This window comes from Engystomops pustulosus, chromosome 4 (genome assembly GCF_040894005.1).
Source record: "Engystomops pustulosus chromosome 4, aEngPut4.maternal, whole genome shotgun sequence".
NCBI lineage: Eukaryota > Metazoa > Chordata > Amphibia > Anura > Leptodactylidae > Engystomops > Engystomops pustulosus.
The window spans coordinates 162,603,700-162,622,060 of NC_092414.1; the positions used below are offsets into that span (position 1 = coordinate 162,603,700).

Here is an 18,361-nt window from a genome sequence, read left to right on the forward strand (position 1 = left end):
GGTCACATAACATGAACTGTGACCAGTAAGGAGGCATAAGGCATGGAGATGAGTAGATGGGAGGGGCTGGCCGAGCAGGACACGCCCCCTCTGATGGCACGGAATGTAAGATAAAAGGTGAATTATGTGGATGTAAGTGAAAAAAAATTTTAGCTAAGAGAAGGGGGTGCAGCCAGTTAGTAGAGCTCTATAGCAACCTGCCACTGGCTGTATATGTGCAGATGTGGTGACAGGTTCCCTTTAAGAAAATTTGCATATAGATCAGATAAAAGATATATAATGTTCTGGGCCACTAAAAGATTAGCCAAAAAAAAAAAAAAAAAAAGGGATAGGGCTTTAATACATTAGATGAACCTGCCACCAGATCTACCTTATTAGGTAGATTGATAATGGTAGGTTTTAACATATGGGTATACCAACCCAGAGCCATTTAGGAACCAAGCCTGGCTCTTCCATATTAAGCCTTCTTCAAGCAATAAGGTGGTGACAGGATGTACATATACGTATAAAAGTGCAATCATCATAGTGTCACAACTACAATAATTTTAGATATGATATATTGAGTCAACACATCCCAGTCCATATGACCTGAGTATTCCCTGCTGCACCATACAATTCTACATACCGTATTTTTCAGACTATAAGGCACACTAAAAATCCTTTGATTTTCTCAGAAATCAAAGGTGCGCCTTATATATGAACTGACTTACAGACAACAGCTGCCTTGAACTGTGCACAGGTCTGCCACCTGCTGGTCATTCATCCTTATAATCAGGTGCGCCTTATATATGAACCTAGACGTTTTAGCAGGCCTTTATTGATGGTGCGCCTTATAGTCCGAAAAATACTGTATACAATTCTCATGCAGACTTCTGCATCTACATGGAAACAAACTACAATCAAACCCTGAGCTGTATGATTCTGTAGGTTTATGTAATAATAATAATAATAAATTTATATAGCGCCTAGAGATTCAATAGCGCTGCATAAAGCTTGCCAAATAAATCATATGTGACCACTATCCCTTAGTAAGATACCAAAAGTACACGAGAATGGTCAGAATAAAATGCGAGTATTTCAGGTATTTTTCATGAAGACATCAGTTTGCAAAGGGGAGAATGACTGACAAATTTGTTGCTACACTTTTAAGATTAATTCTAATAATAAAGTTACATAGTGTTTACTAGACATTGAACTAGGGGTAGTAGATACACTCTGGTTACTGGGAGGAAGGTAGCACCACGAGGCATGGTTAGGCCTCACTAACCATGAACCAGCAGGTTCTACTAGTTCATATCTCCTGCTTTCTCTGCTGTATCCCAAAACAGAGGGGTGGGCTGATGACACAACAAAAATATTATATATACGACACCCCAAAAACCACACTAGTTATTGGGATTTTCCATCATTTTCTTTGCTGAAGATAGCCCCATCCCTGGGGTAACTACAGATTGGCAACTTACTCACAGCCTCTAAAGCCAGGTACAAACAACCCCAATATCCTGCCTATAGCAACAAGTCCAAAACACACCCAATTCACTGGGAACAGTCTTTAGGTCATCTTCTCCAGGAGACAAAGGGATCAGCACAGAAACATTTTAGTTAATGGTCACCACACTTCCAATGGACCTGTCCTTGTAACTAGCGACTGATGTGAATACAGGCGAGTACACCAATGGACTTACTGGTCTCTGCTACTACAGAGGATCTGCACCAGGTCTGTAGCAAACTATACACTCCAGAAATTACACCCTAAAAAGAGGTTCCCCCACAGTTGACACTTGAACTACTAAGACATTTTTTTTCCATTCAGACCCTTTAAACCCCTCGATCAAGACCGGACATGTGTACCTGCTGCAGATTTCTTCACAACTTGTGGATTTCACCCATTATAAATTTACAATATAAATCCTAATTTTGTCCAGGTTCCATTCCTTATTAGACAAAAAATAATCAATAACCATATTTAGTGTGAAAATCCAGGCTTCCTATGACTAGTGACCCATATTCATTGCATCATGGTGAGAACTGATATGTGGGATGGGTACACTAGTTCTCTAGTTCTGTGTGCCCTCTAGCCCTCCCCCGGGCAGCACATAGGGGGTAGTACCAGGGATGGTGTGTGCCATCTAGCCCTCCCCTAGGCAGCACATAGGGGGTAGTACCAGGGATGGTGTGTGCCATCTAGCCCTCCCCCAGGCAGTACATAGGGGGTAGTACCAGGGATGGTGTGTGCCATCTAGCCCTCCCCCAGGCAGCACATAGGGGGTAGTACCAGGGATGGTGTGTGCCATTTAGCCCACCCCCAGGCAGCACATAGGGGGTAGTACCAGGGATGGTGTGTGCCATTTAGCCCTCCCCCCAGGCAGCACATAGGGAGTAGCACCAGGGATGGTGTGTGCCATTTAGCCCTCCCCCCAGGCAGCACATAGGGGGTAGTGCCAGGGATGGTGTGTGCCATCTAGCCCTCCCCCAGGCAGCACATAGGGAGTAGCACCAGGGATGGTGTGTGCCATCTAGCCCTCCCCCAGGCAGCACATAGGGAGTAGCACCAGGGATGGTGTGTGCCATTTAGCCCTCCCCCAGGCAGCACATAGGGCAGTGATGGCAAACCTTTTAGACGCCGAGTGCCCAAACTACATCCAAAACCCACATAGTTTTCGCAAAGTGCCGATGCAACAATATAAACAGTAACTTGTTACTCCCTGCTCGGTCACATGTTTAAATTGTATAGGCACCTGAGGACACCAATACAGTAGAAAGAAGGAGAAAAAGCTTAGGTTATCATTGTAGCTTCCTTCTAGGGTCCTGGGCTGCCTGGGACTGCAAGAGGCCTTGAGTCCTGTCTGGCGGAGTCTGCGGTGGGGTGATGGCACGGGTGCCCATAGAGAGGGCTCTGAGTGCTACCTCTGGCACTAGTGCCATAGGTTCGCCACCACTGACATAGGGAGTAGTACCAGGGATGGTGTGTGCCATCTAGCCCTCCCCCAGGCAGCACATAGGGAGTAGCACCAGGGTAGTTGCGTGCCCATGGTACACTGTGCCATCTAGACCACCAAGCTCCCAGCAGTACACAGGGACCAGCACTTCCTCGGTATTTTATCTTGCTGCAGCCACACAGAGGCTGATAACCCTCCGCACACATTCACCAACAGAAATCACATCCAGGAGCTCATGAATGAAAGAAACTTTATACATCTGACATGCATCAGGCCCAGAACTAGTCCTCCAGCGCCATCTGATAAGACGCCATCACAACCTGCACCCCATCACATGGTCATAGTAATTACTACATTACATTACTGGTAATAGAGGCCCAACGTCACCGAGGCTCCACGTCACCGGCCACTGTCATGTCTCTAACCCTCATCTTCCTGCTCTAGATCGGACCCCACTGACCCTTACAATTATTATCTGAAAAACATATCAGAAAAACACCTGCATCAATGTGAACATAGGAAATGATGACATCCAGTGACTTCCCAGCATGCTGCCATATGGAGGAGCACATGTAAACAAACACAGCGCATCCTCTATGTGCCGCCAAATCCCTGGCATCAGTTACCATCAGCTCTCTGATGGCAGTATACCAATTCCCCATATGATAACAATTCTTATACCTCTGTTATTCTACCCAACTGGATGTCCCATCACAATACCATCCGCTCTGTGTAGGGGACACTTCCCAGTTGTCAATTTCTTCATTGTTATCCAGGAGGAATAACAGAGGCACCCGGAATGCAGAGATAAGAGAATAAGTTAACAGGTTTCCACTATAACAGAGGTGGCAGGTCCTTAAAGGGATTTTACCACCAATGACATTTACCCTCTATACACAGGTCAAGAGTTTTTAGTGGCTGATTTGCATCATGGATCATATTAAATCTGCAATAAAATAATTACCGTGACGCATGATTCTCACAGTCCTTACAGGATGGCAGCGTCATGGAGTCAGCGGGGAAAATTTATCAGTAGTGTCCGAGATAAAATTGTTTTGGTTGCTCATAGCTGCCAATAAGCACTCAGCTTTCATTTTATAAACAGCTGTCAGAGAATGAAAGCTGAGCTCTGATTGGTTGCCATGAGTAACTAGAGGCGTTCTGCTGTCAGACACATCTGTTGAATCTCCCCCAGTGCCCCCATGCCTGTCCCTCCATTCAATGCAGCGCAAACCGCTTTGACCAATGTGAAAGGCACAATAATCACACAGCAGATCACCCCACAGACTACAAGTCACATCAGAATCTTATGGGAACCAGAGGTCAGAGGTCAGCACCTAGGCACAGGGTCATGACCACACTACATGCCACATACACCCAATTTCCAAGATATAAACTGCAACACTGCACCAAATGCCCAGCCGTGCCCAGGAGCTGTGATCATCCACATAACATGGGGGGGTCTGGTGACAGGATGGGGGTGTATCAGCACTACTGCTGCCGGGCATGCTGAGAGTTGTAGTGCGCAGCTACAGGTCTGCAGGAGCGATAATCAACCATCAGCGTATCCGGCAGTGCACACACAATCGTGCGATCTCCCCCCGACCACACACAGGCGATGGTCGGGACAGCTGCTCACCCGGGACACTGTCAGGTCGGTCATGAGCTCGTCGAAGGCCCGGGTCTCCTCGGCCTGCTTCTGGTTGTGCAGAGCGATCTTCTCGCTGAACTTCCTGGGGTTGGAGCTGCTGGAGGCCTGGGACGCAGCCATGTCGCAGGCCTCGGCTCTGACTACAACAAGTGGGAGAAGTCCGGGTTGTCTCGGCTCGTCCAGTCCCTGCGGGACCGCAGCGGCTCAGCCTGTCATGGGCTCCGGAGTGCTGCCCCCTTCCGGAGGATCAGTAGAGGCCCGGCCTGACGCCGGAGGGACGCGAGAAGGCCATGCGGGAGGGGCTGCAGCACGGGCGGGCGACACACTGCGACCTCCCTCCTTCCGCTTCTCCTGGCCCGATGTCAACAAATCGCCTCGTAAACTCCCAGCGTCCGCCGCAACCAAACTTCACGCCTCCTGCTGACAAGTCTCCCGAGCTCCAGCCCGGGACTCCGCCCACATATCAGTGCCCTCCCTGTGCTCCTTAACCCGCCTACTTACTATTCTGGTACCTCCCATTTTGTATGGATCCCCTCCTCCCTCCTGTTACCTGGTTACCTAAGCCTCACCGCTCACCGCCCACTACCCGCCCACTTGTTTGAAGCCGTCCTGTCACTGGTCTTATACCCGGAGCCGCTCACATACACGTCCTGCCGGGAGCGGAGCCGCACGGGCTGCAGGACGTGCACTGTTATAATGGGGCGGAATGTTTAGAACTTTTCCATCAGGCGGATTTTTTTTTTAATATTTTTTTATGATTTTTTTAAGTAAAAATATCAGCGGCTGTAATCATACTGGTAGCTATATGTCATGTGTAGTGGAGTCTTTTTATACCTTATAATGTCACCCTGATTATTTGCCTTCCAGATGTCTGTGAATTATAAAGCACATGAAATTCTTCTTGTTTATTGTTTCTATTACCTTATCTTGGTATAATAATACAGGCAGTCCCCGGGTTACATACAAGATAGGGTCTGTAGGTTTGTTCTTAAGTTGAATTTGTATGTAAGTCGGAACCGTATACTTTATAATTGTAGATCCAGACAAATTTTTTTGGTCTCTGTGACAATTGGATTTTAAAAATGTTGGGTTGTCATAAGAATCAATATTAACAATAAAGCTTCATTACAGACACCTGTGATAACTGTTACCGCTGATCATTGTAGCCTAGGACTAAAGTACAATAAATTACCAATATCCAGTGGTCCGTTTGTAACTAGGGGTCATATGTAAGTCGAGTGTTCTTAAGTAGGGGACTGCCTGTACATGTAATCAGAATGTGGGCTGAAGTGTTGCTCCACTTACAGGATCTTGTGTGCAGTAAGAACTTAAAGAGAACCTGTCAGGTCAATTTGTGACCATAAACCAACTAAAGATCCCTATGAGAGATTTCTGTGTGCTCAATTTAAAAAAACAAACATTTACACTGCCCCCATAATAATAATAATAATTCCTTGATTTATAGAGCACACACAGATTACTCAGCGCTGCACACAGCTGCCAAATCAGTCCCTGTCCCCAGTGGGGCTCAATCTAATCAACCCACCAGTATGTTTGTGAGAAAACCCACGCAAACATGGAGAGAAAATACAAACTCTTTGCAGATGTTGACCCTGGGACTTAAACCCAAGTCCCCAGCGCTGCAAGGCTGTAATGCTAACCACTAAGCCATCGTGCCGCCCTAACCTAGATGTGAAGATCCTGGCGCCTCCTTTTGCATTATCATAGTATCATAGTTTATACAGTTGAAAAAAGACACTTGTCCATCAAGTGCAACCAGTGAAGGAAAGGGATTGGTTGAGGAAGGGATTTAGGGGAAACAATTCTATATAACATAACCATCAATGTTATTTAAGTGTAAAAAAGGCATCTAGACTCTTCATGAAGCTCTCTGCTGTCCCTGCTGTGACCAGCGCCTGAGGCAGGCTATTCCACAGATTGACAGTTCTCATAGTAAAAAAAGCCCTGTCGTCTCCGGTGATTAAACCTTGATTTCTCCAGACGGAGACAGTGCCCCCTCGTCTTTTGATTTGATTTAATCTGGAACAATTTACCACCATATTTTTTGTTTGGCCCATTCATATTTTCATATAAATTAATCATGTCCCCTCGTAGTCGTCTCTTTTCCCGACTAAATAAATCTAGTTGTTTTAATCTTTCCTCACAACTAAGACCCTCCATACCCCTTATCATTTTTGTGGCTCTACATTGAACCCTCTCCAGCTCCAGGACTTCCTTTTTATGGACCGGTGCTCAGAACTGGACGGCATATTCCAGGTGAGGCCGAACCAATGCCTTGTATAGTGGTAATATTACATCCCTATCACGAGAGTCCATTCCACTTTTGATAAATGACAAGATCCTACTGGCTTTAGAGGCAGATGATTGACATTGCATGCTGTTATTTATACTATGATCCACTAATACCCCCAGGTCCTTCTCAACAAGTGACTCTCCCAGATTTACTCCCCCAAGGACATATTTTGCCTTTGGATTATTGGCCCCCAGGTGCATAACCTTACATTTATCCACATTAAACCTCATGTGCCAAGTGGATGACCAAACACTCAGCTTGTCCAAGTCACCCTGCAGCCTATGAGCATCCTCCATAGACTGTATTACACTATACCGCTTGGTGTCATCGGCAAAAAGTGCTATTAATTCCTACCTCTATATCATTAATAAATATATGAAATAGTAGTGGGCCAGTCACAGAACCCTGAGGTACACCACTCATAACTGGGGACCATTCCGAGTAGGAATCATTGACCACAACCCTCTGGATACGATCCTTCAGCCAGTTTTCAATCCAATTGCAAGTGATTTCTGCCAGCGTCTATGAGGGACAGTGTCAAATGCCTTTGCAAAATCCAAGAACACAATATCCACAGCTGCTCCTCCATCCAGGCATCTGCTCACCTCTTCATAGAAGCAGATCAGGTTAGTCTGACAACTTCTATCCTAAGTAAACCCATGCTGGCTGTCACTTATTGTCACGGGTGCCCCCGAAATCCATGTCACGGATCGCGGGTACACCCGTGCTCCGCTGCCTGCTGGTCCCCGTCTCCCTGCCCTCACTTACCTCTCCTGGCTCCTGTCTGTGCTCCGGCTCCCGGCGTGTAGGCCGCACGCCTCCTTGCCTGCAGTCGCACGCTCTCACCACTAGAGGGCGCGCGCGGACTTCTCAAGCCTTAAAGGGCCAGCGTCCTCCTGATTGGCTCCTGCTAATCCGGCTCGCCCTTATAATCCGGCACCTCCTTTCTCTCCCTGCCGGATCTTCTCCTAGGATCTCCTATGGTTTCCATGTCAGGCTTCCCTAAGCCGTTCCTGTGGAAGAGAAAGCCCATTAGCGTTTCCAGACGCTTTCCTGTGTTTCTGTGTGTCTCCAGCGTTCCCATACGCTCCTGGTGTGTCCTGTCTTCCAGCGTTTCCAGACGCCTCCGTGTCTCCCGACTCCAGCGTTCCCATACGCTTCCTGCTGTGCCTTCCAGGGTTCCAGTCCAGCTGTGTCTGCAGTCCGTGCCAGCGTTACCAGTGTTCCTCTGTGTTGCTGCTGTCATCCCAGGCTTGGACTGTTTCCTGCACATCCCTGTACCTTGGCGGCCTCATACCATCTCCTGCGGTGGTCTACAGGGTCCACTGGTCCACAGACTCCTCCCTCCGGACTCTTCCCATAGAGACTTTTAGTTCCGTTGTCTGTGTGACCCGTTACACTTATTATACCATGTGATGTCACATACTCCAGTATATAATCTTTTACTAACCCTTCCAATACTTTCCCCACAATGGAAGTTAAGCTTACAGGCCTGTAATTGCCTGGCGAAGTTCTAGAGCCCTTTTTATATATTGGCACATTTGCCTTGCGCCAGTCACTTGGCACCACACCAGACATTACAGAATCCCTGAAGATTTTAGACAGTGGTACAGCAATAACAGAACTGAGTTCTTTAAGAACTCTGGGGTGTAACCCATCTGGTCCAGGAGCCTTGTACACATTGATTTTATTGAGCTTAGATTGGATCATGTCTACATTCAGCCAATCTAGTATATTACATGATGCATCACCCGCACTGGGACCACCCACGTCAGAAGTTCTTTCTTCTATCGTATAAACAGAGCTAAAAAACCCTTTATTGCGCATGCGCCATACCCGAGTGTACTTCACTGGCTTCACTTGCTGCAAAGCTGAATGAGGAACGAGGATAATTTTTTTTTATACGCCCACAGAAAAATCACATTCAAGGATAAATCCATAATGTCCATAAAGAGATGCCGGTGGTTTATTGTCCCAAATAACCATGACAGGTTAAATTTTGGCCGGTCTCACACAAGCGAGTCTGATCAGTCGTACTCGCTGCGTGCGCTGCCTTGAACGTCCGCCCCGGATGCTGAGAAGCGCAGGCTGGACCTCCGGATGCTCAGTGTTTGGAGCAGTCTTTATGGGCAGCACACACAGCGAGTTTGAAGACGGTTTTGTCTTCACTGCACATGAACGTCAAACAAAAACCCAAGTGTCATCAGTGTGTGAGGTGCCTGCAAACTCGGGCAAGAATTATTTGTAGCTCAGAAAGTTGGCTCATACACAGGGCAGTTGAAACCAAAACCTTGTGTGTATGAGCACATAAACAAACATTTGTTGGTGCTCTATCCTTTTAATTAATGGGTAGTACACAGACACAAACAGCCATGTGCATGAGGACATTCACCAGGATTGTGGCTTGCTTGCCGTCTACTATACTGTCGTCTAATGCTTGCCGTCTATATATTCCTGTTGGTCCACCCATTCCTCTATATAAGATAAGATAAGATAATCCTTTATTAGTCCCACAGTGGGGAAATTCACAGCGTTACAGCAGCAGAGAGGGTAAATAATATAGATTGTAAGCTCTTGTGAGCAGGGCCCTTACTCCTATTGTTTCCTCTGTTTATATGGTATATGTTTCTGTATATTTATCCCATGATCTGTAAAGAGCAGCTGAATATGATGGCGCTATATAAAGATTTATATTATGCATTAGGATTGTGGCACAGACACCTTCTCTATAGGGCGCAGGTCAGAGAATGGATGAGAAGTATTGCCATGCTGATTGGCTTATTACAGGAGGGTGCATTCACACGTGGCATTAACGCATTAGTAATATATGGTGCACTACGCTATACGTCAATTGCCGGCTACAAGGGGACTTATATACGCCGTATATACGTCGGCCATATATACGTCCCCCATACCTGTGTGTGAATGCAGCCTTAATGTGTATATGTTAACATTGCATTAACGCTATGTTAACGCCATATTTTCAGGCCGTGCCCCTGTTTCTTTACACAGCCACGCCCCCACCTCACAACATTCCCAGTGTTGTATCAGGCACTGAGATATAGGGACACAGTCCGGAAGGAACTGCAAAGATAGGTATAAGTTTATTTTTTATGCAGTTGGTGTGTTCCTGGTCTGTTTTTAAATGCATGTGTTTTTACCATGTTTACCGTGCGTTTGGCTGGTTTAAATAGTTTTTTCTTCATTCCTGGAAGTGTAAGCAGCTATGTTAACATTTTAACAGCTGCTACCACTACCAGAACCATAGTAAAAATGTAAATACTCATGCATTATTAAAAACGCAAGAACGCACCGTGTGACAGCACCCCTAGGGCTCAGTCTCCAAGTTTTGACAGTTTTCTAATGTGATTTTGGTTCTATTGCATTTGCTATGATCCAGGTACAACCACACATGCAGGTTTTACACTAATATATATAGAGTGTGAGGTCTTGTAAGAACGACTCTCCGTGTACTGCAATATTTCCCAGACTGAACCTAGAATCATTGAAGTAAATGGAAATGCAGTTGTTTGCACCTGCCCATACACTCCACATAAATGTCATACTATATTGCAGCTTTAATATAGTCGCTTAGGCAACTTAAAGGAAATATCATCTTTGAGTAAATAATTGATATTGTTTCTGTAATGAGAAGTTATATAATTTTCCAATATTCTTTCTGTATCAATTCCTTACTGTTTTCTAGACATCCGCTTGCTGTATTTCTACAGGAAGATTCATTGTTTGATGTCACACAGGTGCACGGCTTTTGTCATGCACCTGTGTGACATCACATGACCAGGGGCTGATTTCCATCTACTGGAAGTAAACAATGAAGTCTCTTATAAAAGCAAGCAGAGATCTAGAAATTAATACAGAAAATATATTGGGAGATTATATGACTTTTTATTCCACAAACTGTCAATTGTTTTCTAAATGTGGACATCCCCTTTAAGGCCCCTTCTACACTGGCGTTTTTCACGCGCGAGTTCTGCGCGTGCATTTGACGCTCAGAACTCGCATTGCACTCTGTCCCATTGTATTCAATGGGTCTTTCTCCATTTGCGTGGTTTTCAACGCGCGTGCTTGCGTTCGTTTGCACGCGCGTCAAAATCGCAGCATGCTCTATTTTTGCGAGTCACGCGCAATTTTCACGCACCATTCAAGTCTATGGAGATGCATCAAGAACGCATTGCACTCGCAATCATTGCAAGTGCAATGCGAGTGCAATGCGTTTTTAACGTAAGGGTTGCTAGGTGACCAGAATAACATTATTTCCCCTGCTCGCGAACGATCATTTAATTAATAAAACACAGTGAAGAACAGTGAAGAATAGAATAAAATCATTGTACACAGTGAACACAGTGACCACAGGATCATTTAAGATAAAAACACAGTGCAGAACACAGTGCAGAATAGATTACAGATGTTCGGCACATCTGCTTACTTGTCGGGAGATACGCGCGGAACGGCGCGAACAAAATAGCATGTGAAGAACAATATATATGTGTGAAGAAGACATTGCAGATGTATGGAAACATCTGCAATGTGTTCTTTACACACATATATATTGTTCTTCACATGCTATTTTGTTCGCACCGCTCCGCGCGTATCTCCCGACAAGTAAGCAGATGTGCCGAACATCTGTAATCTATTCTGCACTGTGTTTTTATCTTAAATGATCCTGTGGTCACTGTGTTCACTGTGTACAATGATTTTATTCTATTCTTCACTGTTCTTCACATCTGCTAAATTGTCGGGAGATAATATACGCGCGGAACAGTGAAGAATAGATCGCAGATGTTTGCAAATTATAAGAAGACATTATTTTTCAATTAAATAACACATTTTAATCCCAAACCATGGTCCCTTTGAAATATGCTCGAGTCTCCCATTGAATCGTGCGTCAAAAATGCGCCGAAAACGCAACAAAAACGCAAATTACTCTTTAGGAAAAATGGAACAAAAACGCAGCAAAAACGTCAGTTTTTCACGCATTGCACCCGCACGTGAAACGCAACGCTAGTGTGCAAGAGGCCTAACTCATGTGGTTTTTTGGAAGATGATGGTGCAGATTTGTTAAATGTATCTCAAAGTTAGGCCCCTTGCAAACAAACTTTTTTTGTGGCCATGTGCTACCTGTGTTAATACAGTACAGTACAGGTAGCACACGGCCAAAAAAAATCTCATTCACTTTAAAGGCCACAGTACCCTCATTTTTTTGAGTGGCCGTATTGTCCACCATATCATATAAGTCATGTGGTTTTGTTGGCAAAGATGGGGCACATCCTAGATTTTTGTGTTGCATACTGTGACTTGGAGTGAGAATCCTACGCAGCACACCAACAAGGAATATTTTGGAAATTCTTTAAAAGAGGACTAACTAATATATACTTAAGTATAAGTTGACGCGAGTATAAGCCGAGGCCCCTAATTTTGCCACAAATAACTAGGAAAACGTATTAACTTGAGTATAAGCCTAGAGTAGGAAATGCATTGGTCACAGCCTTCTCCCGTAATGAAATGTCCCATGCAGCCAGCCACCACCCTCCACTGATGAAATGCCCTATGCAGCCAGCCCCACCTCCCAGATACGAAATGCCCCATGCAGCCAGCTCTCCCCCTCCTTATGATGTGCAGCATGCATCCAGGTCCCCTCTACTGATGAAATGCCCCCTGCAGACCCTCGGCATAAAAAAAAAAAAAAAACTTACATACTCATCTTCTGGTGCTCCCGATGCTCCCTGCAGCTCCTCTTCTTTCTTCTCTCTGCATGTAAAAGCTGTGCAGAGGCGCGTCCATGCACTCAGCAGGCTGGCGCACACTATGATGCAGCGGTGCTGACGTGCCTCTGCCCGCTGTTACACACAGAGAGAAGAAAGAAGAGGAGCTGCAAGGAGCATCAGAAGTGCCGGAAGTTGAGTATGTAAGTTTATTTTTTTTATGGACTCGTGCCTAAAAACTCGGCTTATACACAATTATATACTGTATTCTATTTCAATATCTCCAAAGAAGTGAGTAAGAGTTAAAGTGGTTGTCCCAACTTTGTAGGTTCTCCCAAATCCACAGCAATTAGAGAAATGGGGATCCCGTTCTCAGACACGGGTGGCGTAGCAGGATGAGCATGCATCCTTCCGCTCTATTCTGCTGAATGTTATTGGCTGGAGATGACCGAGCGCTGTGCTCCGCAATTTTCAGCTGCTCTCATTGTATTTAAAACTTTGGTTTTCTTTATGATTTGTACCTCTGCAATTGGATGCACATGGGAAGGAAGGACTGGTTTCAGGTAGCCAGCCTAATAACATGAAGCAGTGTTTCTTGTAGTGTACACAGCAACCTAGAAACTTGAATCTCTGGGACCAGAATCCACATGGATCACGGCCCCCATAGATGTCTATGGCACCCAGTCACAGTGCAGTGAGCACATTAGATATACATTAAATAAAGAATAAATGACATTAAAGCAAAATATGTAAACAAATGATCTTTTTATTCAGCTAATCAGAATCTGGATACAGGTAGGCCGCCCAATATACCAAAAGGCGCAACACTGAAGGTACTGATACAGAAGATAAATCATTGTACTAAAGAGTCTATATTTGCGTCCAGCAATAAATAAAGATGCAAAATTAACCACTGCTTAATATAGAGTGCGCCAAAATCCCAAATATCAGCTTTGGGATCAGTATGAATGAACCAGCTACACTGAAGATCCTGTCATTTCCATAATCATTGGAAATCTAGATGATATATATTTTACTATATATTGTTCCCTTAATGCTAAAAGCCAATAAAAAGAGCAACCCGAAGCAATGAGCGATTCCAGCATAATGATTTAAACCTTGCAGTGATGGCTACTAAAACCCCTCTGAGATGATGCCCCCCCCCTTTACTGTGAAATTCTATAAACATGTTAAATAAGCCCAAACTACACGACTATTCACCTCACCTTGGTAAAAGGGAAACGTGGAGTCGCTTTGTCATACCAATTTATAAATCAATATACATATCTCTATCAATATAAAACGTCTTCTCTTTTCTTATAAATGTCTCCATGTGTGAATTTACAACTCTAAATCGAGAAGGAGGAGATCCTATGATCTGCAGATGTGAGCACCAAATAGTGTTTATTACCTACTCCGTCATTTCACAATATGAAACTCGTAACATTTTAGATGTTCGGAGAATTCAGCTTTCCTTATTGCTTCTTTGCTTTTATTATAGATTGTGCTGAATTCTCTTTTCTTGAGTTTTACAAAATGGAAAGTATAAATTTTAGAATACACTTCTGTTAGGTCTGTCACCCATAAGTGTTGCAAAATTTAAGGTAAGACTCCTACAAGAAAGCTATGGAGCTGGTTGGGCTCGGCTGGGGTTTAATTCCAGTTAAGCAATATGTCCTATAACAGGCACTTGCCCTGAACGGGAGCATTTACAATGGCTCCATTATTGGAAGCCCTCAGCGCTACATTTCCGATCCTCAGCTCCGGGGGCCATGATACTTGATCCGGCTGAATACAAACAAGCCATTGAGTCAACACTGATAGTAGTCGTGAAGCTGACTACACAGAAGCTGATCATTTTTCATAAATAAGCTATGGTCACGATTCTGCACAGATCACACCATCCAAAAGCAAAAAGAAAAAGTGCCTGCACTGTTAAATAGAAATATAGCCTTGCATTTTAAAACTTGTCAAATTATATGGAATATAATCTATAAAAGATCATTTTAATCTACACAAAAAAATTGACTTTAAAAAAAAAAAAACTAAAAAAACTTTGTAATATATATATATTTATAGATGCAGTTGGTGCAGGTCTTCATATACTAACTAATCCTCAGCAGAAGGGGTTTTCCTTATATGCCCCATGCTATTCTCCTATGTAACATCATGTAGAAGCACTGCAGCCACGTGTTGCTTTTCTTACGTTTAGCATCGCACAGCGAGATACAGTACTTGCAGAGTTTGGGCACATGGCCTCGTATATATGTATAAAAGCATTTTAAGTAAGTGTAACCACCATAACTGGTGACAGGGAGGCTGAAAAGGTCCATTCATAACTCATGCCTCAGATGTGGAGGCTCTTCCGCGTTTTTTACTTTCCGTAGAATTTCTTGTTTAGAAGGAAAATCAGGAGGTTTACATTGACTTTTGCTCGGTCAAACATCTTCATGACCGCAACACCCTCATATTGCAGCTGGAGAAGGTCCTAAAAGAAAACAGAAGAAATAAGAATTTTCTTTTACATTATGAAGGGATGAACAACAATATTCTAAATCCACTGATAAAACACGGCTCTATTGGTCATATTAGAAGTTGTTGGGATCAGGTAACAATCATTGTGCAGATGTCATTCAATCTGCCTAGAAATTGCTAAAGAGAGACCGCAGATTTAGCCATCGAATAAAAAGGAAAAATATATTTGACACCAATGAGAAATTCCCTGGTGGTCACACACAAGCACAGCACTGCTACACCAACTCACTAGCACACACAGCTCTGCTACATCCATTTCCTCACATCCATTTCTGCTAACCCTCTGGTATTCACTAACACAGCACTGCTACATACATTCACTGACATGAATACACTCAGCACTACTACATCCATACATCCCCTGTCTGAGTCCTGACTGGCAGCATCAAATGGTTACATGGGACTTTGCAGTGATGCAGGAACCATATGATCAGTCACATGCTTCTGACATCCTTCTAGGTCCTGCAGGTTTTATTCCTGTCAGGACAGCAGGGAAAGGGAGAGAATGGTGCTGCTCTCTGGAAGATCGGGTGAACTGCTTAGTCAGCACTTCACCTGATCTCCAGGACAATGGTCAGGAAGGTTTGGCAGTGCTGTAACCTCCTGACCTTCAGAATTCAAGACACCTGTACTTTTTGGCAAGATCTAGCTGAAAAGCGTGTTTATAGTATGAAAAGTATGGTTATCCTTCTAGAACATTCTTTTAGGAAACAATATTTGTGTCCAAAGGGTTTTTAATTTGATAAGAAGGTGTCCCATGCCTGTTTCCAGCAAGCTTCTTGTATTATATCTTAAACGGCAGATTTTTGTCAAAATTATAGTTTTATCAATGTGCAAATCAGCTCGAGGTGGTCTGCAGTGCACCTTGAGGCTTCATCCGCAAACTAAATTATGCACCACGTACAGACTGCTATGAGACCCGCTGACGTCACCAGCTCTCTCTCGAGGTCTCCTTGCACTGACGTCAGATGAGAACTACCCGTCTCTTCTTCCTCGGTTTCTTTGCACAGCCACAGTTCTCATCTATTGGGAGGTGTAATTGCACATGCACACAATTTAGAGAAAGAACTGGTGACCAGCAGTTCTCATACCAATCTGTAGGTGGTGGCAGGAAGCACAGAGGAGTGCATAATTTAATTTGTGGGCGAAGCCTCAAGGTGCTCTGCAAAGCACCTCAAGCTGATTTGCATATTGTTAAAACTATAATTTGGACGATAATTGGCCGTTTTAAGGTATAATAAAAGAAGCTTGCTGGAAACAGGCACGGGACGGGGAGGTTAGTGATACACATCTACCATTAGGTAATCTGATGGTAGATGTCCTTTTATTATGTCCTTGTTTCACCAATTCTGAACACATTCATTCATTTGACATGTATGAATCTGATTGGAAGTACAACAGGTCTCCCTGCAGGTACGAGGATAAATAACTATGACAATATGGGTAGTTTCATGACAATTAGGGCTGCTTCAGACAACCATAGTTGGTTTGTGTATCACGGACTGATCACATTCTGGATGGGACTCATCATAGTGATATCTGATACAAGGAGTCCCTGATTGTAATCATGCTAAAAGTTCAGCAGAGGGAAGCAGTCCTCTGCACTGAGGTCAGTCTTGGGAAAAAACGGTCCTGCAGGGTCCTTAATACATGGACTTACCATGATTGCCTGGCCATATGCTTCCAGCAAAACAGAGGCTTGGCCGATAGCGGCTACTGGAGAATGGGCCTCTCCCCTAATTATTGGGTTACAGACTTGAGCTCAAGCAATTAACACATTACCTGATAATGCAGCATAAAGGTTTCCATTGAAACACCCATGAACTTGGCTTTTACTTCAAAATCCCCCACTTCCTCTGTAGGGGTGATCTCAAAGATAACATTCTTAAACCTGCAGATAAAATATGAATATTTAGATCCCCATTGGCAGACATTGTAACAATTCAATTGAATAGTGCTCAATACATTTTACATAAATCACAAATTTACTGAGGGATCAGGTCAGCTGCTGCCCATAAACTCTACAGAGGAGATGGGGCAGAAGAAGGAGGGAGACAGAGAAAATTCCCTTGTGACAGAAACCTGCTGTAAATCATATGGTGACAGGAGGAATGCTGCCATCTTACAATGAAAGTCTGCTTTATAAAGCCTGTGTCTACACGGACATGATGAACTGCTATAGCAATAACATTTTCACTGCCTTTGTGCTTCAGAAACAAGTTATTTTTGGTAAATCACCTACGTAATACAGTATAGATACTTCTGAAGAAGACATGGAAAACACAACACAAAGTAAGGCGTGCAATACAGAAAGGTCTGCGGTGATGCAATAACCAGAGGGAAGTAACTTTGGGCTAAAGGAAGGGTGTTGCTTAAGGGATGGGCGTGCAGATGTGAGGCAATCCTTTCATAACACAGATTTTTTATAGGTGCTAAGTGTCTTGAAGAGTTGTGATTGTTAGTCACCTACATCCATCAAGGGAACAAGTGAGAATACAGGGAAGCCATAAGTGGTGCAATTCTCAGGACTCAAACCAGTAGATTGGAGAAGTGTATCAGAATAAGGTCCAGTTCACATCTCTGTTATGTCTTCAGTTATTTTGACCCAAAGCAGGTGCGGTTGAACGGGTGTAAGTCTTTCCAGCATCTATGCCAGTGGTTCTAAACCGGGGCCTCCGCCATGGAGGTCGAGACACACACATATTTGATTCAGCACTTAAGAAGGGTTCCGTGAATGTGCATATGAAACCGGTGGATTCGGTAACTCAAACAAGGTTAAGAACCACTGGTCTATACAGAGGTATAATGGAAAAACTTGCACTGTTCTCTGTGTATGACCACTCCTGGTTTTGGCTCAAAATAACTGGAGACCTAACAGAGATGAGAACTGGACCTTATATGTACAGAACAAAATATTTAGTAACTAAGATGTTACTTTATTGAGAGTCTACAAGCCAGAGAAATAATGGAAGACGTGCTCTTATGTTATAAGCGACTAGAACTACATTGGACCTAAAATCCCTGCACTCATTAGAACAACTTGCCCATAGGTGTATGATAGGTATGATTTTCTTTTGAAGGACAGAAAGGATTGAAAAATGTGGGTCCCAACTCAGCACCCTGGAAATGCTGTATGCTGTCACTGTGGCTGGTTGTATACGTAGCAGAAGGGTAAAGATAGAAATAATTCACTTGTTTC

The 18,361-nt window shown here is 44.0% G+C and overlaps 2 protein-coding genes across 4 annotated transcripts in view; both read right to left on the reverse strand.

The window, feature by feature from the left end:
* CRTC3 (CREB regulated transcription coactivator 3) overlaps nucleotides 1-5,130 on the reverse strand; it is a 79,845-nt gene extending 74,715 nt beyond the window's left edge. For 2 of the 3 annotated variants that reach the window (XM_072148358.1, XM_072148357.1), the window contains exon 1: nucleotides 4,579-5,070. In XM_072148358.1, the coding sequence (XP_072004459.1) occupies nucleotides 4,579-4,710 (132 nt within the window). In that variant the 5' untranslated portion in view covers nucleotides 4,711-5,070. Of the gene's footprint in view, nucleotides 1-4,578; nucleotides 5,071-5,091 lie in introns of those variants that run through there. The other variant, XM_072148359.1, reaches the window with a different exon arrangement.
* Nucleotides 5,131-13,375: 8,245 nt separating this feature from the next.
* Nucleotides 13,376-18,361, reverse strand: part of IQGAP1 (IQ motif containing GTPase activating protein 1) — a 103,082-nt gene continuing 98,096 nt past the window's right edge. The window contains exons 37-38 of the mRNA XM_072148363.1: nucleotides 16,945-17,053; nucleotides 13,376-15,115 (exon numbers count right to left, since the gene is read on the reverse strand). Coding sequence (XP_072004464.1) covers nucleotides 15,002-15,115; nucleotides 16,945-17,053 — 223 coding nt within the window. The 3' untranslated portion in view covers nucleotides 13,376-15,001. The remainder of the gene's footprint in view (nucleotides 15,116-16,944; nucleotides 17,054-18,361) is intronic.